This window comes from Ips typographus, linkage group LG4 (assembly GCF_016097725.1).
Source record: "Ips typographus isolate SLU linkage group LG4, UJ_Ityp_2.0, whole genome shotgun sequence".
Lineage (NCBI taxonomy): Eukaryota > Metazoa > Arthropoda > Insecta > Coleoptera > Curculionidae > Ips > Ips typographus.
This window is the reverse complement of record NC_138425.1, coordinates 13,918,573-13,932,042: the sequence shown is the minus strand read 5'-3', so window position 1 is coordinate 13,932,042 and position 13,470 is coordinate 13,918,573. Positions and strand designations below refer to the sequence as shown.

The 13,470-nt window shown below is 34.8% G+C and overlaps 1 protein-coding gene across 4 annotated transcripts in view; it reads right to left on the bottom strand.

The window, feature by feature from the left end:
* The window catches only part of LOC145727703 (putative phosphorylase b kinase regulatory subunit beta), a 51,349-nt gene that overhangs the window by 22,933 nt on the left and 14,946 nt on the right, over positions 1 to 13,470 (bottom strand). For 2 of the 4 annotated variants that reach the window (XM_081977512.1, XM_081977508.1), the window contains exons 11-17: positions 12,940 to 12,954; positions 12,277 to 12,496; positions 8,651 to 8,789; positions 8,181 to 8,356; positions 4,730 to 4,875; positions 4,524 to 4,677; positions 4,341 to 4,465 (exon numbers count right to left, since the gene is read on the bottom strand). In XM_081977512.1, coding sequence (XP_081833638.1) covers positions 4,341 to 4,465; positions 4,524 to 4,677; positions 4,730 to 4,875; positions 8,181 to 8,356; positions 8,651 to 8,789; positions 12,277 to 12,496; positions 12,940 to 12,954 — 975 coding nt within the window. The remainder of the gene's footprint in view (positions 1 to 4,340; positions 4,466 to 4,523; positions 4,678 to 4,729; positions 4,876 to 8,180; positions 8,357 to 8,650; positions 8,790 to 12,276; positions 12,497 to 12,939; positions 12,955 to 13,470) is intronic. The other 2 variants (XM_081977509.1, XM_081977511.1) reach the window with 2 other exon arrangements.

Here is a 13,470-nt window from a genome sequence, read left to right as displayed (position 1 = left end):
TTTTGAAAATCAGTTTTGATTTTTTTTGTTGATTTATTTGATAAGATAACGAAAAATAAACGACACTAGTATATTGCCACTTTTCCTCCTCTACAACGTGACAATATCGTATTTGATATCCAACGTTTCAGTTTTTGGTTACCGTAGATTATGGTTCATTGTTCTTATAGGAGCCATATTGAATTTTGACATTTTCAAATAGAGCTTTTTTATTACGGTGATGTATCATGTGTTTTATTGCTTAAATTTACTGAAATAATCTTGCTGATAATTTTTCTGGTTAAAAAGTTTTTCATTCGAAATTTGAAAAAAAGGTTAATTTTAGTAACTTACCAATTTAACAAATGTAAATGTAGTGGCCCAAATTTACTACTATATCCTTCCTGATAATATTCCAGAAGTTTTCCACAAAAAGTTTAATCTTAAAAAACTAATTAAACTAATTTCAGTATTCTACCGATTTTACAAATGTCAATTGAAATGCTACATTATCAATAGATTGACCTTCTATGGAAATTTAAATATGTTTTTAGAGCACTATTGGAATATTCTCGGAAAGGCTGTTCTAGTAAATTTGAGCCTCAAAATTTGACATTTGTAAAGTCGGTAAATAAACTGAAATTCGTGTTTTTAAGTCAAATTTTAAGTAGAAAACTTTTAGAATGGTAAATTACTAGGTTAAATTACAATAAATAAAAGCAGACTTTGAAAGTATTATCGACATTTTACAGGGTGTCTCAAATTTGATGGTTAGACTCCAAAAGTAGTAAAGATAGAACGACGCGGTTTTAGCAAATCTGTGCTCGATTTTTGTGAGGAAGCAGCAGAAGTGGAAGAAACGATGGAGTAGTCGTACCTTCCACATCTGCTCCTGTTTCTGAGCTGCAAGGTCATTTTCAAATTATGACAATTTGGAACCTCCCTTGTATTTTCTTTATTATAAGCGACGCAGAAGAACTACAAATAGTTTCCCATAGAAAATTTAACGTAAAATCCAAATATCTAATCCGTTTTTCAAGGTTTTTGTATTATTTGGGTGATACCAAGATTGATGCATTCGTTTTCAAATTAATTTTTGCAGCTCAGAAACATCAAAATGGTACTAGTAGCTCCAAAACTGTCTTCTGATCCTTAAAAAAAATTCTTTTAAACAGTTTTTTGCAGCTCAGAAACGCCAAAATGTCTTCCAAGCTGCCTTCTGAGTCTCGAAGAAGTTCTCAAACTGTTCTTGCAGGTCAGAAATACCAAAATGGTATTAGTGGATTCTGATCCTTTAAAATGTCGCCAGAAGTTGAAAACTGTTCAGTTACTTGGCTCCTCAAGGTTGAGAAAAAAACTGGTTAAGTTACCAAATAAGCGCGTTATTTACGATAAAACAATGCACTAAAAAAGTGGACTAACTTTGACGCCCTCTAACGGCTCAACTAATAAATCAACCAACTAGAGTTGCCATTACGTTAGAAAACCCACTTAATTAGCTGTTCATTAATGTATAAAAGTCTACACAGAGTGTACCACATTGGCGAGTTATTAACAATTGTGTGAAAAAAAAGAACTCAACTTTGACGCCCTTTCGCGGCTAAACCCTCAAACTAATTAACCAAACTGACATATGAAAGTTATCCGGGCTTATAAACCGTGGTCTAATGGAATTTCTTCCTGACGTTCCGTCCATATATGCGGCGGACATTATAAAATGCTCTTCCGTACCTCTCGACGATGACTTGCTCGACACGGTGCGCACGGTGTCTGGCGCAAGGTATCTACACCAGTGTATAATATCATGCCCTCTGGAAAATGCATGTTCTACCACGCTGATTTCTCGGTCTGTCCTAGTCTGCAACTTCTCTTGTGCTCTGCTATTCTCGTGTTGATACTACGTTTAGTCGTTCCAATACATACAGATCCACAGCTGCACGGGATCCTATAAACTCCAGAGGCCGATAAAAGATCCCGTTTGTCCTTGGCCGATCTGAGACTCTGTTGTATCGTGCGGGTTGGTTTAAAGACCGTCTTAACCTTGTGCTTCTCTAAAATCCTTCCAATCCTATCCGTGACATTGTGTATGTGGTAAGCAAATCCAACCAACTTTCTCCTCAACATCCCCCGTTTGTTGTCCACGTAGTTTGATGTTTCTTGGGCGAGTGGCTCTGTTGAATTGTTGTCTACTGTATCCGTTCTACCCGAAAACCCTTTCCAGATGTTTAAGCTCCTTTTCTAACTCTGAAGGTTTGCAAATCCTTCTTGCCCGCTCCGATAGGGTTTTGATCACTCCTCGTTTTTGGCTAGGGTGATGATTAGATCCACTATTGTTGGTTTTCGGTACACCGTGTGAGCCAGTGTTCCATTAGGTTTCCTTGACACCATTACATCCAGGAAAGGTAGACGTCCTTCTTTTTCGGTCTCCAGAGTGAATTGAATTCTTCCACCAAGACCACCCCAAAGTTTCTCAGGATTAAAAGGACTTTCCAATCTAACCACGCTAAGAGAATCTACGATCGGACCGAACAAGCTCTTTTACGTGAACAGATACAAGACACTCGCCGGGACTTGGCACGCAATGGCCATACACTTATGGATATCAACTTTCACCTGGCAAACGAATTACATTGGGACTGGGAAAAAGTGGACCGTTTAACACACGAACGCAGGAGTATAACTGAAGCCATAGCGACAGAGCGTCAAAAAAAGAAGTTTGAAGCTCTGATACAACAGAACCGGCAATCGAATTTAGTAGAAGCACCACCTGAAGACAGAAAACGTATAACTATTGTCAATCTTACTCAAAAAGAACTGTCTGCTGATGAATAGAGTGTTTTGACCAAAAGAGGAAATTTTGCGATAGTAACCGCAAAGCTGCCGGTAGAGGAAATTAATGCAAATGTGGAGAGTGGAATACGGTCGCTGCCAATACATACCGCAGAGCACATAAGAGCAGAAACGTCACGGATTCTGCTTCGAGCAACACCCTCAAAAAGCAATTTCACTTTTGGAGAAAGAACAGCTCTTAAAACACTCAATCAAGACAAAGAGATCCTCGTTTTACCTGCTGATAAAGGAATCGCAACACTGATCATATCAACAACTGGGGTGGCAGAACATGCACCTCCAGCAGTCGAGCCAAGCAACCCACAAACGACCTCGATACCAGTTATTAGATAACGGGTAATTATTAACAAGTTTTTATTTCTGTTTCAGATAGACTACAATTCAGGACCAACCAGCCAAGAAGAGGACCACAATTTCCCCCAGAATTTCCCCCCGGGTGGCGAGAATTTAATTTTCAAAATCTGGGTAGAAACCGCAGTTATCCCGGTGCAAACTGGGCCCTGGCTGCACTTGTGGCACTTTCCCCAGCTTTGCCTACGCAAAAGTGGGATAACCACCCCCCACTCACCAGACCCTAACTCCCCAAAACTTTAGGATGTAAAAACAGACGGACGAAAGCCGGCTGTTTGGACATCCTATAGTTTGCCAGGACCACCAGAGATGGACGAGCTGACGAAGAAAGAAGAAATGGAGGACAAGAAGAGTTCCTCCGTCAGCGGTGGCATCCTTCTCCCAGGACAAAGGACGCCGATGCAACTCTGGAAACTTCCCGAAAGGGAAAATTCCTGGACTTGTAGTGTCCAGACCTATCATTTGGTCTACAGCGATGGGAGGGGTTAAAAAGCAGTAGTCTTGCTTGACCCATCTGCCACGACGATCGAGCCAGTCATCGTCGAGAGGTAAAGAAGAGCACTTCGACCGTTACGGCATCGCCTTTGGTAATGTCCGCCGCAGATGTGGACTAAACGTCAGGAAGAAATTCCATTGGACCACGGCTTATAAGCCCAGATAACTTTCATATTTCAAAAAATGGATCTATTCGAAAATGTCAAAATCCAATATGGCTGAAACGTCGTATGTTGAATATGATTCTGCCACGTTGTAGAGGAAAAAAAGTGTCAATGGTAAAGTGTCATTTACTTTCAGTTCTCTCACTAAATAAACCAAAACAAAAAAATGTAAAAACCAAATTCCAAAATTTCGTTTTTTTTTAATCTCTGGAAATAATCGAATTTTTTAAAACTTTAAGACGGCATACTTATGCGCAATTTTGCCATAATTTAACTCAATGTCTTATTGTTTTCGAGATTCACGTATTTACACATACATTTGTGGCACCCTGTATAACCCAATAAATTCATTCGTCGAATAATTCGATTTGTTGCCATATGTCCGATTACCAAATGAAGATCGGTTATGCAATGAAAACTAAGTTACTTAAAATGTTGCTTATTCAAAAATGTGTTGCCTGGAATAACAAACAAGACCATGTAGTGTGAGTAAAAACTAACCTGTTTTCCATGAACTAAAACAGCCGTAATAAAAGGACTAATCGAGTCAACGGTGTGATGCAGCAAACTGCTCACATACCTTACAGCAGCCCAGTGTCTGAGGCATCCAGCTTGGTGATAAAGACCTGTAAATATTATAATCATATTAATGCTTGGAAAGACCACAAAATGAAAAAATCATACTCAACAAGCATTCCTCAATTGTACGATCTCCAACAACAAAGTGCATGCTTTCCTTTTTCATTAGAAACCCGTAAAGTTGGGCGCGAGCATAGATGCTCTCTTGGTTTCTCACAAGTTCAATTAATTCATTAGTCGACTTCAATTTGAATTCCTGCGATTAAAATGGGATCAATTTACAGCCGTACGTGTTTACTCGTCAAACTAACACTGTAATCTTTCAATTCGTCGCTGTAATGAGAAACTCGTGGTACATCTGTGAGACTTTGATAACCAATGTATTCATGTTCGAGTTGATGAAAACGAGCAAAATCTTCTGTGTAGTCTTCTAAGGCACTCATAAAATCCAAGTGTTCTATAATACAAACAAAACTAAGTTTCGTTTAAACAAAGTATACAATGTACCTTAATGAGTGGTAATATTTAGAAAGCGATTTTTGAACTCATTTTAAGTAAAAAAAGGATTCAAGCTATGTCCTAGACGTCCTAACTTGCGAACAGAATGCTAAAGCTTCAATTTTTTTTTTTAAATGACTGATTCTAATTGATACCCTAATCCAGAAATTTCTCTCTAGTTAAAATTTTAGGTGGTCGGTTTCTATTGGACGGCCAGCAGTCTAGTTTAACCCATAAATGGAATGTTGGTGTTCACATGGCCTAGGTAATTTTCTTCACGAAGAATTTATGGAAAATGTATCAAGAATATTCTCTACTCTTCTTTTTATTTGTCAGTTGTGCAGTGTAAATCTTTGTTTTCAAATTTAATTTGCACAAATAAATTCTAAACAGCATATTATTTTGTAGAATACATTTTTATTAACGAAACATTAACAAACTATATGTATATTAAGGGTCGGTACTTTTACCTCCGGATAATTTTCTTCTTAAGATAATTTCTATTGAAATGACGGAAACCCCTGTCATTCTCTCGCTCACTTCAACTTTATGGGAACTATACCCCATAGTTAATACATCTAATAGTTGATATAAACAATATTGCTTAATATTTCATGTAGATTCCAAAAATAAAATGAAATGTAAGGCTTTGCAACAATTCAGTCTATAGAAATTTAAACGAGTGATCTTGGAGTTTTAAACTCACGTGAAACCTTCACAAACCGAAAAAAAATCAGTTTTTCACTATAAAGAATAAGTATAGATAAGCTTGACAATTACATTCAAACCAACTTTGCCAAAGTCAAAACTCTTAGTTCAGTCATTTTGGCAACGTCGAAAAGCTCAAGAAGCTTAATTCGTGTGGTTGCGGATTGAAATTTGTCAGTCGTGACGTTAAATGACAATTTAAAACGTTACATTTGACAGTTATGTCAGGCTTATAGTCAGGTGACACTTATTATGATAACTATTAAAACTCATCCAACAATGAGATGAAACTATCAAATGTCAAACAGTTGTACCTTGTATTTACACCTCAATAAAACCCCAAATTTGACATTTCTGACGCTCAGTGACACGTCCATATGTTTCTTATATCACCTGACAGCTGTAAACACTGTTTCTAAACATTGCGTCCAGCGCTAACATGCAACTGGAATACGAGGATTATTCTGTTTATTGTTTATTTGATAAATAGCATTGCAAGTTGAATTTATAGCTTATTTTAGAGTAAAATTTAACAGTTATGACATCAACACCAGACACAAATTCAAGTTCAGCTTTTAATACTCGTGGAAAGGGATCAGAAAAACCTCATGGAAATTATATGAAAAGAACGCATAGTTGGATTGAAAGGAATGGTCAAAATATGGGTCAGAGACAACATTTTAAATTCAACTGTTATAACTGTGGGAAGGCTGGACATAAAAGGTCAAATTGCTGGAAAAACAACAATGGGGGTTCTCGACAAGGTCATAATGCGGACAGAGCTGATCAGGACCAAGAAGAGGAGGATGGTTTTGCATTCCTGACCTCTGCATGTATGGTGACCAGTGGAGAAGCTGCTCTAGGGAATGTTAAATGGTACTTGGATTCTGGAGCAACTGATCACATGGTTAAAGTAGCAAACTATTTCAAAGAAAGCCGTAAGTTATACAAACCACTTAGGGTTAATATTGCTAAGAATAGAGTTGTAGTTTTTGCCACAGAGATAGGAAATATTGAAGGAATGTTAAAAAGCGAAACTGGTTATGTAGATGTAACATTGAAAGATGTTTTGTTTGTGCCAGATTTAAAACATAATTTAATGACAGTACAAAAAATTGAAAGATTTGGATTTGATGTATTGTTTAGAGCAGGAAAAGTGTTTATTAATAAAGGAATGCAGAACATTGGGAACAGAATTAATGGTTTATATGAATTGACATTCAAGTTAAGGAAGTTTGAAGCAACCAATTGTCAATGTTCAGCATTAACATTGAATAAACAAACTGATTTGATGACTTGGCATAAGCGCTTAGGGCATTTAGGATATCAGAATATGATAAAATTGTCAAATAATATGGTTACAGGTTTTGTTTGTAAAAATGTTACTACAAATAAGGAATTTCAATCAATTTGTGAAGTGTGTATTAAAAGTAAGATGACTCGGTTACCTTTTAATAAGAAAAGTGAACCAAACTCAAGTAGGGTTTTGGAATTGATTCACTCTGATATTTGTGGCCCTTTAACACCTGAGACCCGCGATGGGAAACGTTATTTTGACACCTTTTTAGATGATTTTTCACATTTTTGTAGTGTATATCGAATTAGACATAAAAGTGAAGTTTTTGACTGCTGGAAGCAATTTGTTGCTGATGTTTCTGCTAAACTTAACACTAGAATTGCTTCTCTTTGTTGTGATAATGGAAAGGAATATTTTTCCAGGGATTTCACAAATTTTTGTAGTTCAAAAGGTATACAAATTTAAGCCCAATTTCTACAATTACGAACAAGAAGGTTTAAACTATCGCAGCTCCAGTTGTACGACGCCTTAGTCAGTGAAGTGAGACTTAGGGACAATATTCCAAGCACATTTCAACGCATTTCGAGTCAAGCAATTTAAAACTTCAAGGTTTACTTGTTTACCCAAAAACAAACTGGTAACAAATAATGAATTGCAATAAAAACGTTTTAATTTGATTTGAATACAGATAGGAAGGTCCACAGACAGTTTCGCCTTTCGGTAATCAAAAATAAAAAAGTATTATTTTTGTTTATTTCACGTTTTTGTTAAAATTAAAATTCAGTCGGGCCGTAACGCTGTGATATAAAATCTTAGTTCAGTTAGTACCTGCTAACATAAAGAATACCGTAGTTACAGAAAAAACATACGTTTTTCTACAACTTTATTGCAGAAACTAAGTTTAAAAAATTACTTTTTTAATAAAGGAGATATTTTTACTAAAAGAGAGGAAAGTAATACTATTTTTCTCTCCAAAAATATCCAGTGCAAAACCCCTACTAATACCACTGGTAAAAATAATATAATTGTTTGAGAATGCAAATGAATAAGCATATTATTATTATTATTATTAATAGAGTAGTAAAACAAGTTTAGTGAAAAAAAATGCTTTTCTGAAAACTATGGATACTACTCTGTAACTCAAAAGTTTGCAAATTTAGGTATATGATTATTTTTGTCTTAAAATGAGCTCAAAAACCGCACCGTTAAATACTAGTATGCCATTAAGGATACAGGATGTATACAAAATAATTACAAACCCATGCAAGAACTGGAAATGAGATTCTGCAAACGTCCAATGCGCACTTTAACGTTGTCACAATAACCCTTTTTTAACATGGCCAGTAAGTCAAGCATTTTTTTAAATTGTGGATCTCGCATGTGCTCTTCTTTAATCAATAAGCAAACTGTCGGCCGGCCTGATAAACGCCAATACCTAAAAGTTGTTTAAATAATAATTTGTAATAGCGTAACAATTATAGGTTATACAGGGTTATTCACGTTATTCGATAGGGAAGATTGTGACTGAACTATTTAGTTTTAAAATATGATTGTGGGATAAATATAAGCCTTTTGGACGTATTTTTTAATAGTTATTTAACCAACGGGGGTATTAATAAATTTTCGATTTATATTCGAAATGGTTAGGCTGATACCCCGTTTCTAATTTCGTTTCTCTGAACTTATGGAAACATTCAAGATTTTTTACAAGAGTGCGTACATAACATACCTTCCAACAAATTGAAGTTCGGTCTTAATGTCGTCAATCAGCAAAGCCATATCTCTGTACAAGTAAAAGTCAGAAACCTCAAAAATAAGAGGGTAACATAAAATTGTCTGCCCGCAAATCCTGTACAATTTGCTAGTGCCTGTAAATGTAAAGTAAACTTACAATCAGTCTCATGCAGCAAAATCATTGACTTCAGTTCCATACTGAAATAATATGTATAGAAGACCACTGCTTTCTAATGAAAATGTTAATGTTTAATGTTAACTTTCTGTCATTTTTCTTGCATATCAGCCTGAAACGAAGTCAATTGCGCTACCAGCAAGCCGGATTTATAAAATGACGCAGCGTTATACAACACAACACAAGCCTAGCGCAAGAAACTTAAATCATGGAAAAATATGAAAATAAATTTAATTTATAGATGCGTAAGCATAGCATAACGCAACACAAGGACAACACAGCAAATCCCATTTTTTTATTTAATTAGTATTAATATTTGGGAACAAGATGAAATTTTATTGTAGGAGTTTGACGATAAATTTAGAATGCTAAACCCTTTTATAAAAGAGGAAAAAAACCATATGCGCCCCTAAGAAAAACAAAAGTGGCGCCCCCTAGGACCTAGACACATGTTTTTCTAATTATCTCCGTTATGTCAAACAATGGGCCAAAAGGTACCATACATTTTTGGTATTTGACATTTTGTTCTAATGTCAACGGTTAGTGACAACTAAAATGACAGGTTTTAGTAATTTTGTAATAATTCGATAACCCATCTAGATATCTTGGATTTTAAGACACATTCCGAACGGGCACTAAATGGCGCTACTTTTTTTGAATTTAACGAACCCTGTAACTATTGCAAATTCCAAGATTCCAATGATGGGTCACCTTGAAAGTTCTCACCCTGTATTAATATTTATAATTATAATTGTATAGTGTCATGAGTCGTTTGGCAGTTGTGACGTGTAACTGAACTGTCTATGATAGGAATGTGAAAACATTTTGTGCATTCGTTTGCACCGAATTGCCATGGACATGCACCGAGAGCATTCAAAATTGTGTCGTTACGTCAGCGTCGGCAGCCTATCTCAGAGATGACACTAGTGACATATTAATGACAAAACTGTCAAATGGACTTGTTCAAACAACAAAATAAATAATCAAACTGAAATTACGTTATCCTTTTATGTTTCACGTTTTACATTTTTAAACAGAATTTTAAATCTTTAAAGACATACTGGCTTTGGAACCACACATGTCCATATTATTATGCACTTTTGATCTTAAAAATTATTATCTCCGACGTCAAACTTTATCTGTCAAAGTTCGAATTGAAAAAATTTTGTTAAAAATAGTCAAAACAGTCACGTGACCCTAATGAATACAGTTTAAAATGGAAAATTCTCTGGGCCATCAAATTAAATATGTCAATGTTCAAATTGATGAAAAAATTGAGTTTAAAAATGAACATAACAGTCACGTGGCTCTGATAAATATAATTTTTAAACTAAAAAAAATGTTGCGAAACGTCAAAATTAAAGTGTCAAAGTTTAAATTGATTAAAACAGTCAAGTGACCGCAAACAAATTAAATTTGAAACTGTCAAAATTCAAATGTCAACAGGATAAAAAGAATGATGTTTAAAAAATAGTCAAATTAGTTACGTGATCCTAAATTATTATTAATGAATAGTTAAAATGGTAGTCACTGACCCAAGCTGCTAAAAATGATATTTAAAAACCTCATAATTTGACAATTGGCATATGAATGCACTCGGTGCAATAATATGCATCTGGTGTTTTCACATTCCCATCTCTAATTGTGAATATATTGTCTGTCAGAATGGTGGTAACTATCAAATACTTCATGAAGCAATCAAACAACAAAACACTGCTTAAAGGCAGAACAATCAGTACAAATGATCTTTAATGCTTGTTTATAAGGGTATGAATACAATTTTGACAGTTCTGACAAACAGATATTCGGACCGAATTTAATCTGTTACAAATGTGTCAACTGGAAAAATTGGATCCATACAGCTATCAAGCTAAAACAATCACTTGAAAAACGTTTAAATTAGTGTTAAATGTACTTTATAGCATCATAGAAATTTTGATAAGTCTATTTTGAACATATTTAAATCTGTAACAATCGTGGTAACTGTCAAATACCACCAATACCAAGCTATAAAACTAGAAAACCTGCTAAAAAATAGAAATTATACAGTCGTGACGTATAACTGTTTATTTTACTCATATTTAAACCTCATAAACCTGGATCCTGTCAAATACCACTCCATGAAGCTATAAAACTAGAAAACTTGTTTAAAAGCAATACAATCAGTGTAAATCATATTAGTATGCATTTTATAGTTTCGTGAATTGTTTTTTGGCATAACCAAATTTAAAAATCAAATTAAATGCTGGTTTGTAAGTCTATACACACAATTTTGGCAGTTCTGTTATACAAATGTATGTTTTCGACAGATTTTAATCTGTTGCCAACGTATTAACTGTCAAAATCTGATCCATAAAGCTATAAAACTACAAAACTTGTCAAACAGCAATACAATTAGTGTAAATCATATTATTATGCATTTTAGAGTTTTATGGGTTGTTTTTTGGCATAATCAAATTTAAGCCAAATTGAATGCTGGTTTATAGGTCTATGAATACAATTTTGTTTAAGTGAAAGTTCTGGCATACAAATGTATGTTTCAGCCAGATTTTACTCGTAAATTTGTCTCAAAATCTTATCTATTAAGCTATTAAACTAACACAGTAAAAAAATCAATGCTAAACTACGTTATATGAACTTTAATGCTTCATAAGTTAATTTCTGACAGGTAACGCGTACATCGATATCTGTCACAATGGTGGTAACTGTCAAATACCACTCCATGAAGATATAAAACTACAAAACCTGCTTAAAACCTTCTTGAGTAGAAGATTGTCAAAATTCTGTTTTTGTTATCATCAAATCCATGTTGAGTAGACGTAATAATATTATTTTAAGTGGACACTTTAAGAATTTGCAAAGTATAAGAAAGTGGAATTAAAGCAAAACTTCAAAAAACCTAAAAATCTAGGAAATTTCAGTAAAATCTGGCAACTTTTTTGAAAAGCTTTAGGGAAAATTACGTCATATGCGAGTTGGCAATACTGTATGTACAGTGTATACAGGGTGATTCCAAAATTGGTGATTTCCTTTCACTTGCGAATAGGGCTTCAAAAAATAAGGTTTTTTTTCCTTTGGCGCTTTTTCGAAATATGAACAATAACGAAGATACAGGGTGTCAAAGTTTTACAGGTGAAAGGAAAGCACCAACTTTGGAATCACCCTGTATAACACACTGCAAATGTGTTTAGTTAGGATAATTTAGTTATTTTCTATTTGTTCGAGGTCCTTTCTTGGAAAGGGACATGCATGGTCAGTCAATTGGACGAGTTTACCCAGCAACAAAATCTTCAAAAACATGTGTCACCCCATAAAAAGAATAATTGCATTTCATAAGGAGCTTCTGCTAAGCAACGCTACACTTACGTTCTGTTGTTTTACGCTGCGCCAAGCTATAAATCCGGATTTGGCTGAATATGATTCAAATCAAACTAAAAACTACAAACCTAAACTACCAACAGGCCTTTCCGGCCTGCCGCGTAGCTTCAACTTTTTGTTGACCCCCAGATTTTGATAGACTTCAACGAGTTGCGTCGACGACCAAATTTGCACAGGTTCTACTTCGTGGGGTGTTTGTGTTTGTATCCCGTAAGTCGCCATCATTGCCTGGAGTCTCATCGATTCGGCAATGAGAACTATTTGAACAACTAAATCCGTTGCTGTACCCTAAACGGTATAGTAACAAATTTTTAGTAGGATATACGGTAGAATACATATATGGAGTTAGAGAATAATCATACCTAAAGAGTTAGTTCAAACATTTATACTAACAGAAACTTTAAATTTTTGAATCATCTAACACGCAAAAAATAGCAGAGCCTAATACCTAGTTACTCATGCGTAAATGAAGATATGAGGTTAAGGACATGCACATGTGTTTTGACTATTATTGCTTAGAAAATACTTTGCGATAATCTAATTGTCCGGAACCTTAAATAACCACTAATGTCGGCAATCAAAAGTTAAACCCAAAATAGTTTACAATACTATTCGAAAAAATTATGTTACTATCTCTATACTTTGCTAAATTCGTAATATAACAAAATAAGCCAAACGCCAATAGTCGACAGAAAGTACGGTACATTACAAGAAAAAGATAAATTACTTACTATGGAAGGTTTTGCCTGTTGGATGCATAAAAAATAAAATAAGATGTTAGAAGTTAGAGACATAGTAAAATATTAAGGTAAAAAGGTTTTTAAAAATCATAAAAACCTAATAAACCAGAAAACGAATCAAGTAGGAATATGCAGCTTAACTAATCACGGTTAATCTGTCATATGTGGTTGACTTTGAACGCAAAGAGTTACAGTTTGGGTTAAACCTTATCGAAATGCATTGTAATATTGATTTTTATAGTTATGTATGTAGAATTGCATAAATCATAGAAACACTGATTGAAACAGCTTCAATTTGCAATAGTTGCTTTAACTTTCCTGGGTAGCAACTAAATTTCTTGAATTCATCGAAATGAACTAAAACAAATATGTACAAATAATAAAAAAATAAGCAGTGCGAACGTTAATAATCTCTGTTATGCCTCAATATTGTTCTCAAGCACGATACACAAGAAACCCTGTTTGAGCCATCTAAGATATTTGGTTGTTGCATTATCTTGCTGAAAACGCCACCCTTCTGGG